This window comes from Gallinula chloropus (genome assembly GCF_964237585.1).
Source record: "Gallinula chloropus genome assembly, chromosome: 12".
Taxonomy (NCBI): Eukaryota; Metazoa; Chordata; class Aves; order Gruiformes; family Rallidae; genus Gallinula; species Gallinula chloropus.
This window is the reverse complement of record NC_140097.1, coordinates 13,234,330-13,256,259: the sequence shown is the minus strand read 5'-3', so window position 1 is coordinate 13,256,259 and position 21,930 is coordinate 13,234,330. Positions and strand designations below refer to the sequence as shown.

Sequence of the window (21,930 nt, the reverse complement as noted above, 5' to 3'; positions counted from 1 at the left end):
CTCTGCAAGCAGCAGGCTGGGAAGAGAGATGGGAGATGCCTGCACAGCCCAGACTCCCAACCCCACACCCCCCACCCCGGCTTTGCCCAGGGCAGGGTGAAGGGAAACAGCCCATCCAGCACTGCAGGCTCTGTGCCCCAGCTGGAGCCGCCACGCTCCCTCCTCTGCTTGGCGAGCTGACCCTGCCCGCCCTGCTCCTGGGCGGGGGCCGAGCTCCAGACTTTGGGAGCTTTATTTGGGTTCGCTGAAAGGCGATTTTAGCAAGAGGCGGCAGAACAAGGGCTCTGCACCACAGGGGAACAGGGGAGAAAGGGACAGATTAATGCACGCTCATTGAGAGGAAAATTATAACTGGCGAAAGGTTGGGTCAGATTAACATTTCGGTACTGTAGCGCCTTTCAGCCGCTCACAATAGGTTGTGTGTGACCCCCTCCCTCGGCCCCCCTCATCCTCGGCCCTCCGCAGCCGCGCGTGCGTGTGTGTGCGCGCGCTTCCACCCCCTCTCTCCAGCTCACAACATTTCCGTCTCTCTCCCCAGCCTTCTCTCCAGGCTCTTTGTGCAGCGGGATGAGGCATTCCCGCCTCTCCTGGGGGATGTGCACCAGCACCCACAGATGCAGGGAGCCCTGTACTCTGCTCTGCCCCCCTCTTCTCCACGAAACAAGCCCCAAGGGCCCAGTGTCCCCTCCCTGTGCAACCACCCACACAGGCAGCACCCCAACAGCCTGTCTCCTTGCTGGCCTCCCACAAAAACATGCCCTCCCAGCACCACAAGGCACCCCTGTTTGCAAGCTGAGGAGCAGCTTTTGGCACCCCTCACCCTCCGGGTATGAAGGGGACCAAGCCCTCCCATCACGCTGTCCCAGGCCAGCAGCAAGGTCCCATGCTAATGCAGTGAGCCTTCCCGGGGCAGGTCTGCACCAGGCATGTCCCATGCAGCCCAAGCTGCCCTCCTGAGGAGGAGACAGGTCCACTGCTGAAACATAAGCTTGAAGGCAAGAAAAAAAAGGGGAAAAAAAACCCAAAGGAAAAAAATGCAGCAGTGCTGATTTTCTCTCTAGAAGGCTCATAACCTGCTCTCACCGATCAGAGCACAAACAGGATCAGGCCCAAAGCAATTATATTTAAACAAAGGCAGGCTCTTCCCCTGAACACAGCTCTGTCAGGAGGCAGGCAGCCCGGCCCAGCCTGATCCCACTCCTAAATTCCAGATACCTCTCTGCCTCTACCCTCCGGGAAATGACAGGGAAAACAGCATCACAGCGTGAGGAAATCTTCCTGGGGAAGGAGTTCCTGGGGTAGCAGAGCCCGGCATGCCGAATCCCTCGCCCTCCGGCAGGCTCCGGAGGTGTGAGGACGGCGCAGTGCAGGGTGCAAACGCACACCTAGAGCTTCACAGGGCCGCTGCTCCCTGCCTGCCCTGGGGTTTCACACGCCATTACAGACAGGCAAGAGCTTCCCAAATCCATGCGCACACACTAAGGAAATATTTAATTAAGCTGCTTGCAAAGGGGGCTGGAAGTCATTTCCATGTTTCGCTCACATTTTCACTTCCAAATGAACAGCCCTTTTAGCTTTACCCACAAATATGCTAATAGAGATGCTCCTTATGCAAATATATGCGATTTTATTTCAGCTGCAGAGATTCAACTTAAAAGCAGAGCCATAGCCTCCTATCTCTGGTTGCTTTGATGGAGGGAGGTGCAGAGGGTGGGGGGAGTGGGGGAGACAAACAAAGCCAAAGGACCATTCCTGCCCTCCCGATAAAGGCTCAAGCAGCGACCGATGGACAGGCAGAACCACAACGTGGAGGCAGCATGGCTGGGAAAGCATGGGTTAATCTTCATGGAAACAGAGCAACCATAGAGATAGAGAGGTCATTTAAGAGAGGAGCACGGCCCAAGCAGTCACAAGCCACCATCTGGGGCATAACCACCCAATAACCACCCACCCCCCCCTGAAATCAGCCCTCTGCAAAGGCGGCACATCAGATATGCTTTTCCAGACCACTAAGTCTTTCAGCCAGCAGAAAAGACTCCCCAGTCCCCTCGTCACCACCTCACAAGGCACCTCAAAACAGTTGGGTGAAGCATCCAGCACAGCCCTGCCCTGTGCACTCTGGCAGTTCTTCAGGTCAAAGCCAAATCTTGGCAATTTCAGGACCCTCCTCACCCAAGGGCCTCCTCTGCCTTTTAACTTCTGCAGATCCCAGACGGTCTTTTGGTCTCCACTTGCCAAAAGATATGTATAGACCTAAAGCATCTCAGATTATCCTCCACGTACACCCCAAGGTGCAGGGATCTCCCCCTCCTACTTCAGCCCTCCCAGCTGCTTCTAACTCAACCAAGCTGTTTCTAAAGTCCCATCCCCAGAGATGGTTTTCACACTCTCCCTTCTGCTGAGGTTCTCCATCTGCTGTAAGGACATCAAATGCCACTGCAAGAGCACTCACCATCACATGTCTCACTCCACAGCATCTCTGCTGCATTTAAAGCCTGCCTGGTCAGCACACCCTGCGCTGGCCAAAGACTCTGTAAGGTGGCCTGGGTACCAGTATCACAGTGAAACCCCATGTCCAACTCAGTCCTGCTGGCCTTGGAGTTTGGGTGTCACTGCCCCAGCTGCCTGCGAGGTTGCCCAAAACCAGGCGCAGGAACTGAGGTGGGATGCTCCTGCTGCAGGTCAGGCTGGGCAGCGTGGCTGGGGCCGTATCCCCAACGTGTCCGTGTGTCACTGCTGTCTGTTCCCAGCTCAGGAGCAGGTTGCTCGGCAGCATGATGCCATCTGTGCTGTCTCTCTCCTTCCCACGGTCAGGCACTCTTCCCTCATCACTTCTTGCCTAAGAGGCTTTCATCACTCCTGATAATTAGAGGGAGGTTCTCCTTCATGTGTTGAAGTGCCCCCCTCCCAAGTGTGTCGGGAGAGCAAGAAGCCCAGCCAAGCAGAAAACTGAGTCTGGGGGTGCAGCACAGACACAGACTCACAGCTTGCCCCCATCTGCCTCCTCCTCAGCCCTGCCAGGGGCCAGGTGGAGATGAAGGCTAGGCTGGGCAGGGCAAAGGGGGGCAGACCCACCAGCAGTGCCCACCCTGCCCCTTTCCACCTAATGCTCTCATGCAGGAGGAATAGAACCATCCCCAGAGACGCATTTCAGGATCACTGTTGCAAAGTGTCCCATCCCAAAACAAGTCTGGGCTCACTGCTGTCCTGCCATGTCCCCCAGAAAGAGCAGGCAGCCCTGGAGGCAGCAGTGCAGCTCTGCCCACCTCTGAGTGACTGCACAGCTGGGTCAACACCTCCTGGCCCTGCTTCCCTCCACTTCACAACTGATCCCAAACTTGCTAATGCCATGCCAGGGGAACACCTGACATGGCCGCAGAGAAGTGTGGAGAGGGCAGCAGGGCAGCAAAGGAGCATCTGAGAGCTGGATGCATCTCCAGGGTGGGTTCAAGGGCCACAAGCATCGCTACAGGATTAGCCCAGACCCAGCAGAGGCTTCAGGGACCAGCTCCTGGTCAGGCACACAGGGAACTTCGCAGAAGGTACCTCCAGCCACCGTGGCAAGGTCACAGGTGTCTCCACGCCTGATCCGAAGTGATGTGGCAGCTGATGAGAAGCATGGGAAGCCAGTGGCACCAGATCCAGGGTCCTCACTCACTGTCCTTCCCCTGCTCCCAGTCCCAGGGCTGCCATGTGCCCGAAGGAGCCTGGAGCAGTTCAGCTCATGGAGCGGGGAAGGCAGAAAAGCAAACCAGTGTCCACAGGGCTGTGGTAAGGGTGACCAGCAAACATGAGCGGGACAGGGGGTGCGAGCGTTGCACACGTGTGCACACACACACTCTGGGGTTATTCCCATGGAACAGCGCCTTCCTGGAGGAAGGACATGGAGGAGGGATGGGGGCAAGTTCAAGAGCACCAAGAGCAGAGCAGGGGAGGTCCACTGAGAAGGGAAATTATAAACACAGCGCTGATGGAAACAGCATCTGCACGTGCACAGCACAGCCCGCCCGCGAGCCCCCGACGGCTCCCCAGACCTCCTCTTGGCAAGGAGGATGCATCCTTAGCGAATACGCAGCTCCAGCACAGCCTGCATCTGGAGCAGCAGCTGTTGGGGTGAGGGGCTGAACTGCAGTGCTTCAGGCTTCATATCCACCTCTCTGCCCCAGGGAGGGGAGGAAATGCTGAGCAGCAGCAGGAACAGGCGGTCAGTGCCCCCCCGCAAGCCCTTACGCAGACTTACAGACAGCCCTGCCCTTCCCGGCCACTGCCCAGACCCAGAGCCAGGCAAGCCGTGGGGTGGGACATCAATCCACCTCCCTCCATCCCTGCCCATCCCAAACCACCACGCATCTGCCCTTCCTTCCATGCCAGCCCAATGCCTCTCCATCCCTGTGGGTTGTGTCAGGGACCTTACTCTCAGGGTAGGGGTTGGGCACACACACTTGCTGCAGGGTGGCCCAGGGCATGCTTCCATCACACTGGCTGGAGGATGGAGAATCAGGCCCTATTTTTTAAGACTGCCAGAAACACATAATTCACTTGAAACACCTTCAGCTACCTCCCCTGACTGAAACACAACACCAGGCTGCACCAGCCCCCCTCCTTCCCAAAAAGTGTGACGTAAACCAGGTTATCCAGAGTGGGCTCTGAGGCCATCCTATGGGATTTTCCACCTGCCCCAGCCCAGGGGTACACAGGGATCTGTTCCTGCCTCGCAGCACAGCCGTGCTAACTCAAATACACTCAACTCAACTGCTTGCAGCCATCTGTCCATGCCTTTGAAGGGAAAGCATCTGTAAGCATCTGGAAACAAGCAGCGCTGGGCCAGCAGAGAAGGATCCATGCTGTGTATGGGCACCACAGAGACACAGGCAGCCCACAAGACAGCCAGGCACAAAGGCTGCAGTGAGGAGCTTGGTGGTACAAGGGCTGGCAGCATCTCACATCCTCCCACAGGTGCCACCAGGTGCCTTGTCCAGCAGAGAAGCCCAGCCCTGCTCCTAGCCCCTGGGGCCATGCGTTAAAATCCCATTTACTTAATGAAGGTTTACAGGGAAATCCTGACCTGGGGGACAGGGTGACAGCACTCACATCTCTCTGGCCAGGAGAAGCCAGAGCCGCTTGGCATGTTTGCCCCTCGCTCCAGCCTCAGAGAAATTCAGGACCCCGCTGCTGATGGGACCTCAGTGTCACAACCATCACTGCAGCAAGGCACAGCCATGAGGCCAGAACCACCACGACCACCACCCAGGCAGGAGACACAGCACAGCATGCACCAGCACAGGGCTCCTGGCTGCTCAGCTTCCCCTTCTCAGCCTAAGAACTTTAATCTGTGATCTTCCTCCTTCCCTTGTGCCGCTGCCTGGATTTAGTTTCCACACTGATTCTGCCAGAAGGAATCTGGTGATGTTCTGGGCACATCGATGTTCAAAAAAACCCAACCTCAGCAGCACCATAAAACCTACCCACTGCATCAAAGCACGTGCCAAATGCTCTCATCTTCTTCCCCGTTCTCTTCCCCTTTGCAGCCCCCACCCCGCAGCAGTGCTCTCCAAAAAGCCAAACTACAGCTGGAGTTATGAACCAGAGTTTCCACAGGAGAAACCCAGAGAGCAAACATGGAAGTAGTGGGAAGAAATGCATCCTGATATTCCCCAGAACTGCTCGCTGGCTTTCCAGGACAATTCCCCACTCACACACCTCGCCAGCAAGCGTAGGCTCTGCCAGAGGCAGGCAGGGAGCGTGATGTTAGCTCTTTATCTTGAAAGGGGACTCATTTCCCCACAAATGCTTTGAAGAGGGAGTTTAATGCTGACAAAGATGACCTCAGCATCTGCCTGCGCACGCGCTGGACACGGGCTGATTCATTAGATGATCAAAGGCACCGAGCGGGTCTTTAAATGGCTGCGCCTCATCAGTGCCCCAGAGGAAACCCCCACGGGAACCCAGCCGGGTGCCTGCCGTGGGGTCGTCCATCCCGTTCTCCACCACAGAAACCACAGCCTGTCCCCAGGAGCTGCACCTGCATGGGCTGGCAGCAACACCTCCACGGGCTGTCACCGACCCTCAGTCACCTACAGTCCCCTCTGCAAGGGGCTCCTTGTTCCACATCAACCTCCAGGTTTTCACGCAGCTCAGCCAGAGACACTAATGCACAAACCTTCCCAACTAAGATGCCCCAAAGACAGTTGCCACTGCCTGGAAATGCCTGCTGAGCCCCACAGGAGCCCCGAGGCTGACAGGGTGTGGCACACCAAGCTGGGGGCCCCAGAAGCTTGCCAGATGAGCCTGCTGAGCAAGGAATGGGGCCCCAGAGAGGTGAGAGTCCCAGACTGGGGATCCCAGGGACCCCACACAAAGAAGTACCCCAGAAATCAGTGATGCTGGTCTGCGAGGAAGACAGTTCCACTGCACCATGTGATATTATAAAGCTCAGCAATTACAGACAGGATGGCAACAGGGCTCTAACTGGACGGCATCCTCTTGGCCTTGGCTGTCACAAACCACATATACAGGCAGCACAACCTCCTCTGTACCTCTCCTTCCCTGTAAGAGAAGGGATTAGATAGAACCTTTCTTCTGCAACCCCTCACTGGAGCAGGCTGGCTCCAACAGACCTTGACAGCACATGGGAAGAAGAGTTTTGCAGGGTGGTGAGAAACAAGAGAGCTGGGATGCTCGCACAGGGGCAGGAACAGCCTCACAGCCTGCAAAAGGGCTTTAATGGTGCGATTTGCTGATGCCTTTCCGGGCATCTGCTGAATGTAAGAAGGGTCAGACTCTACCCTGTGTACACAGAGGAGCCGTGTTGGCTTCCTTGGAGCTACCCCAGCTCACACAAGCAAAGAGCTGCCTTAAAATCCTTCAACCATCTCTGTAGCCATCTGAAAAATCTCACCTAAACATTCTGTCCTCAGCTGAGAAACAATTCGACCCACGGGCCTCTGGCTCCCAACCTAAGCAAAGCCGCCCAAATAGAGAAAGAAAACATAATGCAGGGTGATCAGAGATCTCCACAGGAAAAACATTAGCCTCGTGGAAAAGCAGATTGTTCCTAATACAGAATTTATCAGGCTGACGTATAGATTTTCCTGCACAAAATATGAAACCTGGATCTGAAAGGCTATTAACTCCAAAGAGATCCATTAAAAACGCTCGTCTGCAAATGGTATTTAAAAGTATTGCATCATCCTAGGCACTGTCATGCTCTTTGGCTATGACTCGACTGCAGGTCACACAGTTAAAACTGCCTCCAAACCCTAAAGTTCTTGACGTAAAGAAAATAATCATAATGTTCACCAGCCTAGAACATGGACTTTTCTATCAGCTCCAACCGGAGCCCATAAATATTAATGCATCCATAATTAGCCTTTTTAAATAATGCATCCAAAATTAAACATCAACGCAGTAATAAATCAGTCAGGGCTCTTTGTTGTAGGTTTGTTTGGGGGTGGGGGGGTTGGTGGGGTTTTTTCCCTCCTGTGTCAGGCGCATAAAATAAAATGTCAATTCCCACCACCTCTTCCCGCTGGACCAAAACGCTGGAGCCCCAGTCGGATGGGATCCGACACTATTCGGACTTAAAAGTCTTCCTTTCTCTCATTTAGAAAAATAAAAGTCACATCTGCTTTTTGATTTGCAAAATAATGACATGCAGCCAAGCCCGAGCCAAAGCTGAGCTCATATTATTGAAACCACACGACGTGAAGGGAGACAAAGCTCATCTTGGGAGTCAAGGTGAGGGAGAAAGTCAAGTTTGCAAACTCTCTCCTCCCTTGCTGGCACAGCCTCCCAGGAGCAGAGACACGGATGCTCGAGGTTTGCAGTGCTCTCGGCCCCAGGCATCCCCCTGGGAGCTCACTGCAGGTACCCACCCGGGCACTCCCATCTCACCGTGCTCTTCCCTGAGCAACAAGGAAAACCCAGCTCATTTCCCCACCGTGCTCTGGAGGAGCCATCTGCAGCAGAGCCAGCCAAAGCCAGGCTAGACGCCCTGTGAAAAGCCATCCAAAAGATATCACTCTGCGTCTGCTTATCTATAATTACTGATCGGCCAGCGCACCACCATCCACGGGAGGGGAATGAAATCATTCGCATTCTTGAGCTCCAAATTCTTAGCCCAAACACGCCCCAGCATCTCCTGAAGGTTCCCCCACAGCAGTCACCTCCCCGCCGCTCCCGCTCACCATCTGCAGCTCCTCATCAGGAGCTCGCTGTTAGAGGCTTTAGACACCCTGCTTAGCCAGCACATCAATAATCCACATCCCCTCTATTTCATCACACGCGTATCTCAAGCTGCCTAAAAACCTCTATGTGGAGTAAATTTCACAGCAGCCTGACAAGAAAGTAAATTCACAATTACTTCCAGTTAGGAAATTCTTGGGTAAACGCCCCAGGACATGCAGCGTGTTCCATCCCATGTTGCTGTAACTTTCCAGCTCGCTCTCCAGCAAGCCTGGGAAGCAGGTACCATAGAAGGAAAAACACAGGTTTCTCCTTTCGCATCGCCAAGTCCCTCCTATTAACTGTTTCCAGGATAACAAGCAGCTTGGCATTTTCAGTCACATGGATTACTACAGTCTGCAATGCAGTAAACTCGTTGCTTCTCCCAAAGTTTCACCAACCCCAAAGCTCTGTTTTTAAGTGAGTTCCTGCCCTGATGCTACATGTCCCCACGTGCCCATCCAGCTGTGGGTGCTCTGATCTCCGTACCAGTTTACGAGGGCAAAAGGAGGAGGTTTTACACTGCAAACACCACTGTACTCAACTGACCCTTCCTCTTGCAACGCCAGCACCCACAAAGCTGAGATCTCTCTCCCAATCTCACCCTGCCCCAACAATCTGTTCCCAGAGCACGCTTGCAAAGCCCAGGCCACTTACGACTGATGGACGCTGCAGTTGTAGAAAACAAAATCCACAGAGGCAAACTTCTTCCCTGTCTCCTTAGATTTCAGGTAGAGCTTCACCACTCGCTTGTCCCCTGGGAGAGACACAGGCAGAAAAAGGCATCAGAAAGGGGAAAGAGGACAGTGCATGGCCCAGCATTCAGCCCAAGGCCTCTGATAGGCTGGAGGGAGCTTGGCATTACCATCCATCCCAGTTAACTAACAAAATCCTCCAAATCTGGCAAGGAAAAGTGTTCACCCACACCCACTAAAGTGGCCAAGAGAGCCCCAGTATAGGTCGAAGCCCCTACAGCTAACTGCAACCTGCTGGCAGAGAGGCAGGTGCCTTGGGTTGTACTGGGGGTACTGGAGAGGAACTGAACAGTTTTGGAGTGAGGAGAATGTCTGAACGCCCACAGTCACTGACAGCACATGCGCACAGGAATTGTCCATAGGTGAGAAGGCGGCCAGGGTGCCCAGGGCTGGTGCACAGACCGCTGCAGTGTCAGCAGGCAGCTGTGCCTGTGACGTGAAAGAGAGCAAGGACCAGTCAGTCCCTCATGAGCAGCAACGCCCTTCTCCTCCTACACCCCACAACCCCAGGTCCTGCTTGGGGGTCAGGGATCCCTGTCACAGGAACACTGTCCTCCTCCACATCTGGCTGTGGGGCAACAAGGGGAACAAGGTATGTCTCAGGCTTTCTTCCCACCCTGGGGTACAAGCTCACCGCGGCCCCTGGTGATGGGGATGACATCCTTGGCAGAGGGAGAGCTGCAGTAGATCTTCCCATCTTCAATGCGGCTCTCGGACTCAGTAAAGTCTTCAAAGGAGCAATTGACTCCTGCTGAGAGGTCTGGGACATTCCAGGCCTGCAGGACCAGCTGGGGAGGAGAGGCAAGAGATCAACACGGAAAACTATCAAAATAAGACTGCTCTGTGCCTGCTCAACAGAAAAGACCAGGGGTGTAACCCCTCCTCCACCACCCACACGTGGTGGGGAGACCTGCTCCGGGTGAGACCCATGCCCGGGCCTCCCCACTCAAGCATGGTGAGAGGCTGTAAAGGGTTAAAAGCAGGAATGACTCACAGCCTCCCCGTCCTCTGCCCTTGGTGCACCACAAGCCATTACGCCTCACCTCTGCGGAGACCAAGCACAGAGTGGGGCTAAAGAGTGTTTTGCGGAAAGGCATCGGCTCGGGCAGGGCCGGCGAGGGGAGGAATCCACCTCTTCCCTCGCAAAGTCGTTCCCGGGGTCAGCAGTTCTCACTTTACAAAACGCTCTCCTTATTTCTAATTTGAATTTTTCACAGCTTCCAGCCATTAGTTCTTGTTATGCCTTTCCTTGATAGATTAAAAAGCCCTTTAGTCCCTGATATTTGCTCCTTGTAAAGGCACTTATACTCTGTAATCAAGTCACCTCTTAATCTTCTTTTTGATAAGCTAAGCAGATTGAGCTCGGGAAGTCTCTCACTGCAAGGCATTTTCTCCAGCCTTCAACTCATTTACATGATGTTTACGGGAGGTTTTCAGCCTCCCCCTTTAAAAGCTGGACTCCAGCCCGAGCGCAGCGTTCCCGCACCCACCACACCACATCTCTATGCAGCATCCTGCCCAGTCAGGAAGATCAACTGCCCGCAGAGGTGAAAATGTCAACCAGCTCCTGGCTTCACCCAAGGAGAATTGAGAGCCCCATGGGGGGGGCTCCAACCTGGCACCGCTTTCCAGGATGCCCGGCAAATGCCTATCTTTTCCCTCCACATCCGACTCTGGACTTGGCAATATCAAACCCCACTTTCTTTGCTAGACCAAGCCCAAATGCTCTTCAGGGGGATCTTACCCCTTATCACTCCAGCAGTCTCAGCATCCCAGCCACCTCACATTAATATCCACATTGCCAGTGATCGTTAGCCCCTGCAGAAGCACTTTTCAAACCATTTCCATCCGGTGACAATTCCCCTCTGATGAGGACTTTTTGAGATCTGTCACAGAGCCAGCTCTTAATCCACTTAACACGTGCTTTATCAATATTGTATAATGCTAATTTTTAATCAGAACGTTGTGTTGTACCAAATCAAATGCCTTGTAGGGGCCTAAAGACATCACATCCCTGCAGTCCCTCTTCTAATTCAAGTCATAATTTCATCAAAGAACAAAATGTGGTTTGTTTGACATAAAACTACGTTGACTGGCATTAATTATATTCTCATCCTTAATTCTTTATCAGCCGCATCCTGCGCCAGTCTTTTCCCTTTAGCTTTTCTAAACCTAATGTGAAACTAAGCAGTCTCTGACTATTTGGTCCTTTCCACATTTGGGCAGAAGAACGAGCACCTCTTCTGTTTCCTGGGCTTTTCTCGACATTGACTTATTTATTACAGTCATAGTATTACAAATACCCACAGAAGTCCTCAGTCAACTCTTTCAGGACTCCTGAGTGCCAGATATCCAGACCCGGCAGTTTTCAAAACTTCATTATTGCTGTTTCGTGTTCTCTCCACGACGCTAATGGCCTGGAAAGTACTCTGGGAAGTCCATCATCCTTTCTGTCTGCACAGGGAGAGCAGCGAGTTGTGCATCGAAGTCTCATCCCAAAATATCTATGGCAGGCCAGGGTCAGAGACAGGCTATTGAGCTAGATGGATCGCTGGCCTATGAACGGCATGTCTGACGTCGCTGTTTGTACTACAGAGAAATATTTATTGCTTGGTTATGTCTTTTCTGAATAATCATCAACCAGTTTATTATCTCCATCAATAGGCCAGCCCTCATCAATGCCCTGCACTTTGCTATGTTTATTCATCTCTGACCTCTCCTTCCCTTTCTCCCTATTCGTCATAAATTCATTACTTATTTTTAATTGCCGCCTTCCCGGCCATTGCCTCCAGAGGGTCAGGAGGTGGCTGGGGGACAGCAGAGGTGGCTTACCGGGACCTCGGACATGGTGACCGAGATGTTCTTTGGCTGGACGGTGAGCTGGACGCACTGCCGCAGGTCCGAGGCAAAGCGCTGGGGCTCGTCCGCCCGCTCGCACCGGTCCTTCCGCGAGCATCTGGAGGGAGACAAAACCACTGTGGTGAGGAGGAGGAGGAGGATGCCCCATGGTCCTGCACGGCTCCAGGCTGACACCACGTCAAATAGATCCCCTGGCACGGAGGTGATGCCTAGAAAGGGACCTGGGTGCCGGAGGGCCATACAGGAGGCTCTGCTTTCCCTTGCTGACAGAACTGGGGACTTCTGGGGGGGTCTATATTCAGTTTTTTGTGTTGGCCCAAGGATGCCAAACTCAGGAGCCCATGGGCAGGATAAGCAGGTCCTGCCGGCAGCTTTGCTATGCACGGGTGTTCATGAGCACAGCCTGGGCACTGCAGGAGGGGATGGCAGACCCCCTGGACCGCTCCACCCTCCCCACATCCCAAAGCCGAAGTCCAGGAGGGATGTCCCTGTGACAACCAGTGGTGGGGACAGATAGTTTGCCAAGCGTGGCTTGCTGGCGTGGCCCAGGGATGATCCTGAGGTACTTACATGTTGTGGAGGACACACCAGCCGCAGTGGGGGTCCCGGGAGCCCAGGCACAGCTCGCAGCTCTCGTACTGCTCGCAGCTCTCCACCGGCACCCGCGTCACCTGAGGGGACAGGCAGGGATGAAGGGGGACGGGATGCATGTTTCCCTGCACACACCCAGATCCCACAGAGACAGACCCAGCACAGACTCATCCAAGCCATCAGAGAGGAGACAGCAGCAGGGAGCAGGCTGAGCCGCCCACCATCGACCACTCCTCTCCTACACCCCAACAGCGCATTTGCTGGGATACCCCAAGGAGGCTTTTACCCCAACCGAGCTCCTTCCACTGTTGCATCTTTGCAGCACTGTGGGAGCAGGCTCTGCCAGCTCAGCCCCATACCAGCTCCCTGTGCTGGCCAAGCACCCTGCGGCTGCCGCAGCCCTGCTCCGAAAGGGTTACCAGTCCTTTATTAATTGCTCCTCCAGTTTTGATTAAAATCCCCTCGTTTGCTGAGCCCTTCGAGCTCTGTTACAACTGTTCATTTAATTACTTTCCACCAGCACTCTGATAACACGAAGCCATAGTAGGGAAGAGAGCAGGTTTTATTAAGGAGAGGGAAGAAGGGGGGCACAGGGAGCAGTGCAGGAAGCAGGGAGCTGCCTGCTCGCCTGCTGCAAGTACCCAGCAGCACTGGGCACCTGCCTGTACCTGCTGTGCCTGTGCCTCAGTTTCCCCACGGCTCCCACAGGGCAGCAATCAGTTGTTAATTAAAATCTGCACAATCTTCTACTGATGTATATAGACGAGGTGCCCTCTCTCCTTCCAGCCTGGCAGGTGATCAGCTCAGCAAGATGCCTACAGTGCCAGGATAAGGCTGACAAACCAGCACCCCTGGGTTTGCATACCAGTGAGGGTACTTGCAGCATTCCCATTTGTTTGTCTCAAACATCACTTCGGGCAGGTGGTGGCAAAGGGGTCAGCAGCTGGTCCCCCCCAAGCAGACTCCACACAGATGTATGCCAGCTCTCAGCAACCGCAGAGACCCTTGGGGGACATCCCCAGCCCAGCCCAGCATAACCCCCACCCCACACCTCCAACACCTCCCTCGAAGAGGGGAGGCTTAGCTGAACCAGGTCTGGGACAGAAACATGCAGGACTCCAAACCCCCTTTCTGCCTCGCCTGGGAAGCTGGGGCTTTCCTGCAGGAGAGCAGAAACCAGAGACGGGCACTGGGAGGAGGAGGGAAAGGGCTCTGCTGTCCCCATGGGGCTGTCCAGACAAACCCACCACCCCACTCCAGAATCCTTCCCACTCCCAAGCCCCCAGCCTGGGAGCCAGGAGACCGATTACACAGCCGTGGTCCCACCCATGCACACAGAGCAACAGGGATACTGCAAGACACAAGCACATCACATCCCAGCACAGCCACCCCACACCAAGCACAGCAAATGTCCTCACTGACACTGGATCCAAGAAGTGCCACTGCCACGGCATGAACCTGCTTCACCTGCCCCAACACAGCCTGTGGATGGACGAGCTCACACCAGCAGGCTCTCCAGCAGGTCAGACCATGCAAACACTCACAAAGCCAAAGAAAACTTCTCATCGGGAGCCCCAACCACGCTGCCAGGGCAGCAGTGCCAGATCCTGTCTGTACCTCCAGCTGGGTCAGCAGGTGCAGAGGCAGGGATCAAGGTGTGCACAATGTCCCCTCTACCCCGAGGTGCAAAAGCAGCCATCCCAGTGGAGAAAAAGCCATTTGGAGCAAGGAGGTTCTGCCAAGCTGGAAAAATCCCGCTCAGGAAGGGATGGCCGGAGCCAGGAGGAGGTTTATAGCCAGGCCCTTGCAGCAGGAAGGGTCAGGAGCCCTCAGTCCCCAGGGATCACAGGGATTTCAGGCAGCTGCTGCTAACAATTAATGCCTGAGGCACTGCCCCTGCTGAGGAGAGGAACAGCAGGGCCACAGAGTCAGTGCCTCGGGGCAGAGGAGCAGGGAGGAGCTGTTGCTGGCCCCCTGGGACAGACATTGCTGGGCTGCCCTGCCCAAAAGGTTTCCCAGCGCATGGGACCATGGTTGAGGCTGCCAAGGCAGGGGAGCAGAGGGGCTGAGGTCCCCTCCTCTTACCTGCTTTTCGGTCATGGCGTAGATGTGCTGGCGGTCAGGGCTCAGCACCAGGTCTCGCAGGATGGAGCTGCCCTCATGGGCCACGACGTTTTCGTATTGCAGCGCCTGGTGCTTCCTCTCAGCTGGCAAGTCCACCAGGATCTGCAGAGAGAGCAAGGTGGGGTGAGTACAGGGCCACACACACAACTCAGCCCCCACCCAGGTCGTGGGAAGGGGACCTTGCCCCGTCAGGGATCCCACCTTTCCTGTGCCAAACCAGTGTGGCCCCGCCACAGCAGTGCAGTGAAGCATCAGCCACTCTGCAAACACCCCAGCCCTTTACAGAAGGCCAATTCCCTTTCCTGCATCTGTCCAGGTTTGTGCCGATGGTGTTCACCTCTCCAGGGTTTTCATGCTGCACCCTGCTATGTGCTGCACTGAGCCCCACAGCCCCTCCAACCCGCAGCAGGGCACAGACAAGCCCCCAGCCTGTGGAGAAGCAGCAAACCCCATCTTGCCACAGCAGCACCAAAAGCAGCTCGTGCAGGGGAGGCACCAAGCCCCAGCCGGGCAGGACGCCGCGGCGCACGCAGGCTGAGCTCCTGTCTTCCCATCCATCAGAGGAAACACTTGGGCTCATGACCAGGGAAGTCAAGAGGGTCTCAAGGAAGCTGAGGGTCAACAGAGGTTTAGAAAGTGCCTTTGTTCTCTGAGCAGGAACGTGGCAAAGGCTTTAATCCCCTTACGGCTCACAATTACGGAAAAGCTCTTCCTAAGTACACGGTTTCTGGCTGTACGGTGACAGCCACATCACGAGGCACCTCAGGGCTGGAGGCACCCACTGAGCAGGAGCTAAACTCTGCGGCACTGCTTGGCATAACCCCGTTGTCTCATGGAGGTGACAGGGATGCTTTCTGCTAACCCATCCCCCATGAACCCCTGGATTTGAGCTGCCCGGTGCCAGAGAAGTGGCTCGGTGAGTCCGGTCTGTTCCCACGGGATGGGACATGGGACCAAGCTCCAGCCTCATCAGCCCCATGCCAGCAGCACGCTCTGCAAAACCCCAGCAGCAGGTGGAGAAGCAGCACTGCCCAGCACGACGGAGCGAACGCTGCCCAGGATCAGCCCCACACTGCAGCCAGCACACATGGGGACCCAGTCCAGCACCCACAGCCACAGCACTCAGGATGCCCCGGGCCAAGGGAGACTGGGAAGCACCCCCTAAAATGCATCCCACAGCTCTGCCCTGATCATCGCGCCCACTCCCACTGCCCAGCACAGCCATGCCCAAGCCCTTGTGCCCCCTCCCCACAGCAGCAGCCCCAGCTCCCCAGCCACCACGTCCCCCTCCTGCAATAAATCGCCGCCAACATTTGCATAGTTCCCAATCAGGAGGATACGGGGCCGGGAAAGCAGGATCCCGGTGTGCAGCTGATTAGCATGGAAATGTATGCGGCTCACAAACAAACCGGGGCCCGTTTAATTAGAGCGGCGCCTTTGATTCACCGCCAGCCTCCTGCATGCACCAGCCCCGGATTATTTTTAGGCAGTTTTACAAAACAAATGTATTTAATTAAGAAAGAGACCCCTGAGCAACCAGAGGGCGGTTGCAGAGTCCTGCATGACAGTGAGCAAACGGGCCGCCCTCTCCCCCCAGGGGACGTGGGGACCGGGTTTGCAGGGTGTCCTGGCTAAAACCACCCTGCAGACATTCGCTCACTCCCCCCGCCCACAGCGGGATGGGGGAGAGAGTTGGAAAGGAAAAGGTAAAACTCGTGGGTTGAGATAAAGACAGTTTAATAGGACAGAGAAAGAAGAGGATGATGATGATGATAATGCTAGTAATAATAATAATAGAATATACAAACAAATGATGCACAGCACAATTGCTCACCATCCAAAACTGACACTCAGCTAGTTCCTGAGCGAGCTACGGCCCTGCCCAGCCAATTCACCCCACTTATATCCTGAGCATGATGTCAGATGGTGGAATATCCCCTTGGCCAGCTGGGTCAGCTGTCCTGGCTGTGTCCCCTGCCAGATTTCTGGGCGCCCCCCACTTTCTCATCAGCAGGGCAGTAGGAGAAGCTGAAAAGTCCTTGACTGCTTGGCAACAACTAAAATATTAGTGTGTTATCAACATGATTCTCATACTAAATCCACAGCACAGTGCTACACCAGCTGCTAGTAGGAAAATTAACTCTGTCCCAGCCGAAAGCAGGATGCAGAGCCAGATGTCACTCCCAGGAGACCGCAGCACTTCCAAAGCCCTTGTATGTCCTGCAGCAAGACTGAAGAGTCTTCACCATAACCCAAACGGGTCCTGGCACCTATCCGCCTTTTTTTAGCATTCTCTGTTGGAGCCACATACAGACTCTGCTCCCCATCCCTCCCATCTGGGTACCACTGTGCACTGAGGAACCCAGAGATGCAGAAAACCCGCCCTAAATCCTCTGCCTGCCCTTTCTGGTGGGGAGGGTCTTTTTGCCCAGGTCCAAGACCACTCCAAACATCAGAGGAGGTCAAGCTCCAGACACCCGTGGTACAGGGACAACATGGCATTCCCTGCCCTGCAGCACCCAGCATCACCCCCAGATCCCAGCCCTGCCTCCCCACATCCCCTCCAAGGTCGCCCCTCTCCTGCCTCTCAGCTTCTCCCCTACAAAGTCCTGTCCAGCATTCCAGAGGGGGGTAAGAGGGAGCATCCCCCTGCCCCAGCAAGACACCATCTCCCCCGCCCTCGCTACAGCAACGTGACAAACGCAGATTTCCAACCCTTTTATGGGCCGCAGTTGCGGCACAGAAGAATCAATATAGTTTTACCCTGGTTCTAAAATAGATCTATGGCTGGATGTCGCGCTGGCAGTAATTTTTAACTAGCGGGGTAATTTCCCCATTACATTATTGCACTGCGCAGTGCTGGGAAGGAGAAAGAGATGTATTAAAAAAAAAAAACAACAGACATGAAGCACTTCCAGTTAATTTGAGGCTCCAGGAAGAACCTAAAAATACTCTCGGTAGTCAAACGGAGCTGGAGCCCAGCCTGCCACACGTCAGGGTGCCCTGGTGGGGGGCACAGAGCTGCCCCAGGTATGCACATGCAAGAATCTTTCTCAATGGCACCTCTCCTTTGGCTAAGGATGCTCTATAGTCAGGTTTGGGATTCAGGAACATGAAATTTGGAAGACCTGGCAGAGATTTTGTTAGCTCATGGTAGGCAAACCCTTCCTGCCACTCCTCCCCAGCACAAGATCAATAGCAGGTAGAAACCAACATCACCCCACACCAGGAGGGATTGCCCACAGCTCCTGCTGTCATCTGGGCAGAGGTGGGAACCCACCATCAAGGCCCTTCCAGTGGGATTAGCCCAGCAGGAACCCACCCATGCCAGCTGGTGGGAAGGGGACAGACCATTCGGACCACAACGCAATGGAGCAACGCATGGGATGCACAAGGTGCTTCCCATCTCTTACAGACACTGCAGATACCACTTCCCACCCCCTCCCCACACCCGCAGGGTAGCTGGGGGGCAGAGGAAGGGGGAGAGGATGTGGTTTAATCAGAGCAGCCCCCCTCGGAAACACGCTCCTTCCTGCCCACCCTGCACGCCTTCCCACCCGGGGGAAAAGACATTTACCAAAAATAAATAAATAAATAACCCTATTAACCTTTCTCCTCATCCTGACGCTGATATAATTACCCAATACTAATAATTACTCGCACTAATTTCTCGCTCAGGATTCCTGCCCTCCCTCTCGCCTGCCTGGGGCTGGCTCCAGGCAGCAGCTCAGCAGCACTGCCTCCTGCGAGGGGCTGGCAGCAGCCCTAGGGCAGCTGGACCCCAAGACCCATGGAGGTGGAGGAACAGGAACCAGGGTCGGCTTGTTGGGCTGCTGCCTCGTTAAGTAAACGGAGGAGACCAGAGGCAAGAAATTACAAGCTCCCTGCTGGAGTGAATCATCTCACAGCAAGCCTGGAGGATGCTCTGCCAGAAACCCACATGCACGCCCTTCCCACCCAACCGAGGAGCCCGCCTCCCTGGGGTGAGCACCCAGCACAACTTCACTCCAAAGAGAGAAGGGTTTCAGACCCCATCCTCAGGAGCCGAGCACGCTGGCAGAGACAGCACAAGGCCAGGAGATACAAAGGCATCTCAGCTTACCAAGGGGCTGCTCGCCTCCCAGGCCAGCCATGGAGAAGCCTGGCAGAGGGATGATGTGGGAAAGGACAGCATGCAACGCTTCAGACCCCAGGCACCCTGGTGTAATGAGCGACTGTGCACAGCACACCCTAGGTGGGAAGAGGCAAAGTCCTCCTCCAGGAGCTCCAGAGAGGGTTCCTGGGGATGGAGAAGGGAGCTGCCATCCCACACAGATTTTGGAGGAGAGCACATTGCCTTGCTAAGAAACAGGCAGTGGTGCAAGGTCACAGCCAGACAACAGCACTAGCTGCTCGTGCTGGGGCCTCAAGGCCGATGTTCCCCACAAAGCTCAGCTCTCCTTTACAAACCACGATGCTGGAGCACCCAGAAGTTTCTGTAGAGCCCAGCCAGCACTAGTGAAAAGCCTTGAGGAACAGCACAAGACAAGGCTGGGACCTGAAACCCACATGAAAGGCACGGAGAAGCAAAAGCACCAGGAAGGCAGAGACAACACATAAGAGGAGAGACGGCTCCTTCCATTGCAGCACTTACTCCCCTGGTAAGATGCCCTCCAGGCTTGTCCAAGCAAGGAGGCACCTCTCCACCACCACAACCGCTGTCTGACTGCCGCTCACCAAACTGCCCAGGGGAAAACATCTCAATGCCCTCACCACCACCACCAGCAAGGGACACAAGGCAAAGAGGAGCATCCCCCCAGGGCCGCCTTTTGGAAAGACAGGAGCGAAGGGCAGCAGCCGTGACCTGGCAGCAGCCCAGCGCTGGCAGCGGGTCTGGAGGACGGCGGCAGAGGACAGGGCTTTACAGCTCATCCCAGGCCAGGGACGCCAGGCGGCGAGGCAGGAAGCACAGCCGGACAGAGAAGGCAGCTGCAGACATGCCAAGGCTGCTTTTGGACTTAACAAGAGCCATCAGGGGTCTGGCCAGGTTCCAGGGGTGCTGGGGTGGGCCCCCAGCTCCCCACAGGGCCAAAAACAAGCTCTAGAGGATCACCTCGAGATAAGGCCTCATCACAGGGGACACCACAGCCCCCCCCTACCCCCAACCCCACTTCCAGGAAGAGAGGGCTCTCCAGCATTTCACAGCCAGTCCTCCACAGGGCTTTCCCACCCCAGCCCTCCATCTCCCCCCTCCAGGCTCTCAAGCCGCCATCGTGGGTCCCAAGCGGTCCCCTGCAGACCCCTCCTCCGGGCAGGAGAAGTGCTCAGCCACGCTTTGTACTCTTATCTGTGCAGGCCTGTGATTAATTCACAGCGGCTGGCAGCAGCTACAAGAGGAGGGCGCTTTTGCCTGCCTGCCACACTTCAAAGGCAGAGACTTATCTGCCTGAAACACACTCGGCAGCCTTTTCACGGGGACCCTTTCCAGTTCCACGGGGCTCGTGCGACGCTGACGGGCAGCGCCAAAGAAGGGCTTATTTACGGGAGTGCATTTCAAAGCCTCCCTCCTCTTCCCTCCCAACACTCACTTGGGGAAGCGCAGAGTCCCCCAGCCCCAAAGATGCCCATCATAGACAGAGACCAAGCAGGGCAGGTGAGAAGGGGCTACAAGGACAGGATGCTGGATTGAGGACCCTGTCCCACCTTTGTCCCCACACCAGTCCCCCTCCTGCCCCATCCTCTTGCAGCTCCACGGCATATCCCCAAGTTGAGAGGAAGGAAAAGCTTTGATACATGCAGAGGGCAAAGCCCAGCCCCAGGACCAAATGCTTTCCCCCCACCCCCATGCCACTGGTGCTCACAGCTCAGGCACCACCAAAGACCTGAGCTCTCGCAGCCAAATCCATGGGTGCATGTTCCCCCTCTGTGGGAGTAGGACTGTGCTAACACCCCCAGCATTCTGCTTTGGTTTCAGCACCATCCACCCACAGGCCACAGGACAGAGCAAATAAAACCGAAAGGAACCGGGGTCTGGCAGAGCTGACCCCCAAACCATGGGGCTACCCTCAACACAGGACCCACACAGCCCAGCCACCCTGGGACAGAAGTGACAACTGCCGGGTCGAGTTACACAATGCCACACCAACAAGTCTACAGCCAGAAAGGTAGCTGCCTCCTGTGCCCAGGCAGGGAGGCTGGAAGGGAAGAGGGACCCCCCCAGCATGCCAGGCTGCACAGCCCCTCCTAGCACATGGCCTGGGCTCACCCCAAGGCAGCAGGTGACATGAGGATGGGGACATCGTCAGCCTCTCCAAATGCCTTCCCCCCCCATCAACCAACCCCCAGAGACCAGCGGGGCCAGCAGCTGCCACCCACACACCCCTCTCCAGATTCCAAAGGAGGGCAAGGGGTTTAAAATGCAGGTCCTGTATCAGCTGCTCTGGGGGATGCACTCCTCTCCCCCAGCCCTCACCAGGGAGGTGCAGGGGCTGCCCAGTGAGACGTGGCTCCAGGAGCAGCTGCACAGCTCTGGCATCAGCTGCTTCTGGGGAGGGGAGGCACAGCTGATGGGGACAGGGGGCTGAGTGCTGCCAGAGAGAGAAGAACCGGCATACAAGAGCGGGGAGAAGAGGGGGTACAGCAGGTAGTGGCTCCTGCTTCCTCCCACTGTATTGCAGGTTACCAAACTTCCGCATCCAGGGGGACAAGGACACACCTTTGGCTTTGTCCAGGCCTTGCCATGCTCTACCAGGGCTCACAGAGCAGCACAGCCAGCCAGAAGGAAGTGGGGCAGTCTGCGGCAGGGACACAGGAAGGGGGTTTGGGGATGCATCTTCTAGAAGCTCATACCCAGGGCTAGGGACAGGACGGCCCCGCAGAACTATCCCAGCTATGCAGGGCAGGCTGGCAGCCAGCGCCCCAGCTACCTCCGCTCCCCCCACCGCCAGCCACCCCCCTGCCTCCCCGCCAGCTGCCAGCGCAGGAATGCACCAGCCGGGTGCAGATCAGACACACGCCTCCTCCCAGACGGACAGGCAGCTGCCTGCTGCCGGCTGCTCATACCCGGCATGCTGGGGCCCCCGCAAAGGTGGGTACCGACCCCCCCGGGCCCCTCTGTGGGGAGGAGGTTTCGCCAGCCACTCGCACAGGGTGGGCTGGGATGCTCATGGCTCATCATGAAGCCACTGAGGGAAGGGGGCAAGGTGAGCTGCCGAACTCGGTGAAATGCAGCAAAACCCATTGACTCTGTAAAGATGAACACAAGCAAAGCTTCCATCCCCGGCCTGACATCGCCCCGAGCCAGAGAATATTGGGACTTTATTATATCAGTATAATAAAGCAAAAAACAAGGAGATACTTAATCTTAAACCAATGCTCCTAACAGCCACAAATGCCAGTG

The 21,930-nt window shown here is 55.6% G+C and overlaps 1 protein-coding gene across 1 annotated transcript in view; it reads right to left on the bottom strand.

The window, feature by feature from the left end:
* Window positions 1-21,930, bottom strand: part of PLXNA1 (plexin A1) — a gene marked incomplete at both ends in the record, with an annotated part of 102,686 nt that overhangs the window by 50,742 nt on the left and 30,014 nt on the right. Inside the window, 5 exons of the mRNA XM_084269795.1 lie at window positions 8,881-8,980; window positions 9,613-9,766; window positions 11,811-11,934; window positions 12,408-12,508; window positions 14,514-14,654. Coding sequence (XP_084125921.1) covers window positions 8,881-8,980; window positions 9,613-9,766; window positions 11,811-11,934; window positions 12,408-12,508; window positions 14,514-14,654 — 620 coding nt within the window. The remainder of the gene's footprint in view (window positions 1-8,880; window positions 8,981-9,612; window positions 9,767-11,810; window positions 11,935-12,407; window positions 12,509-14,513; window positions 14,655-21,930) is intronic.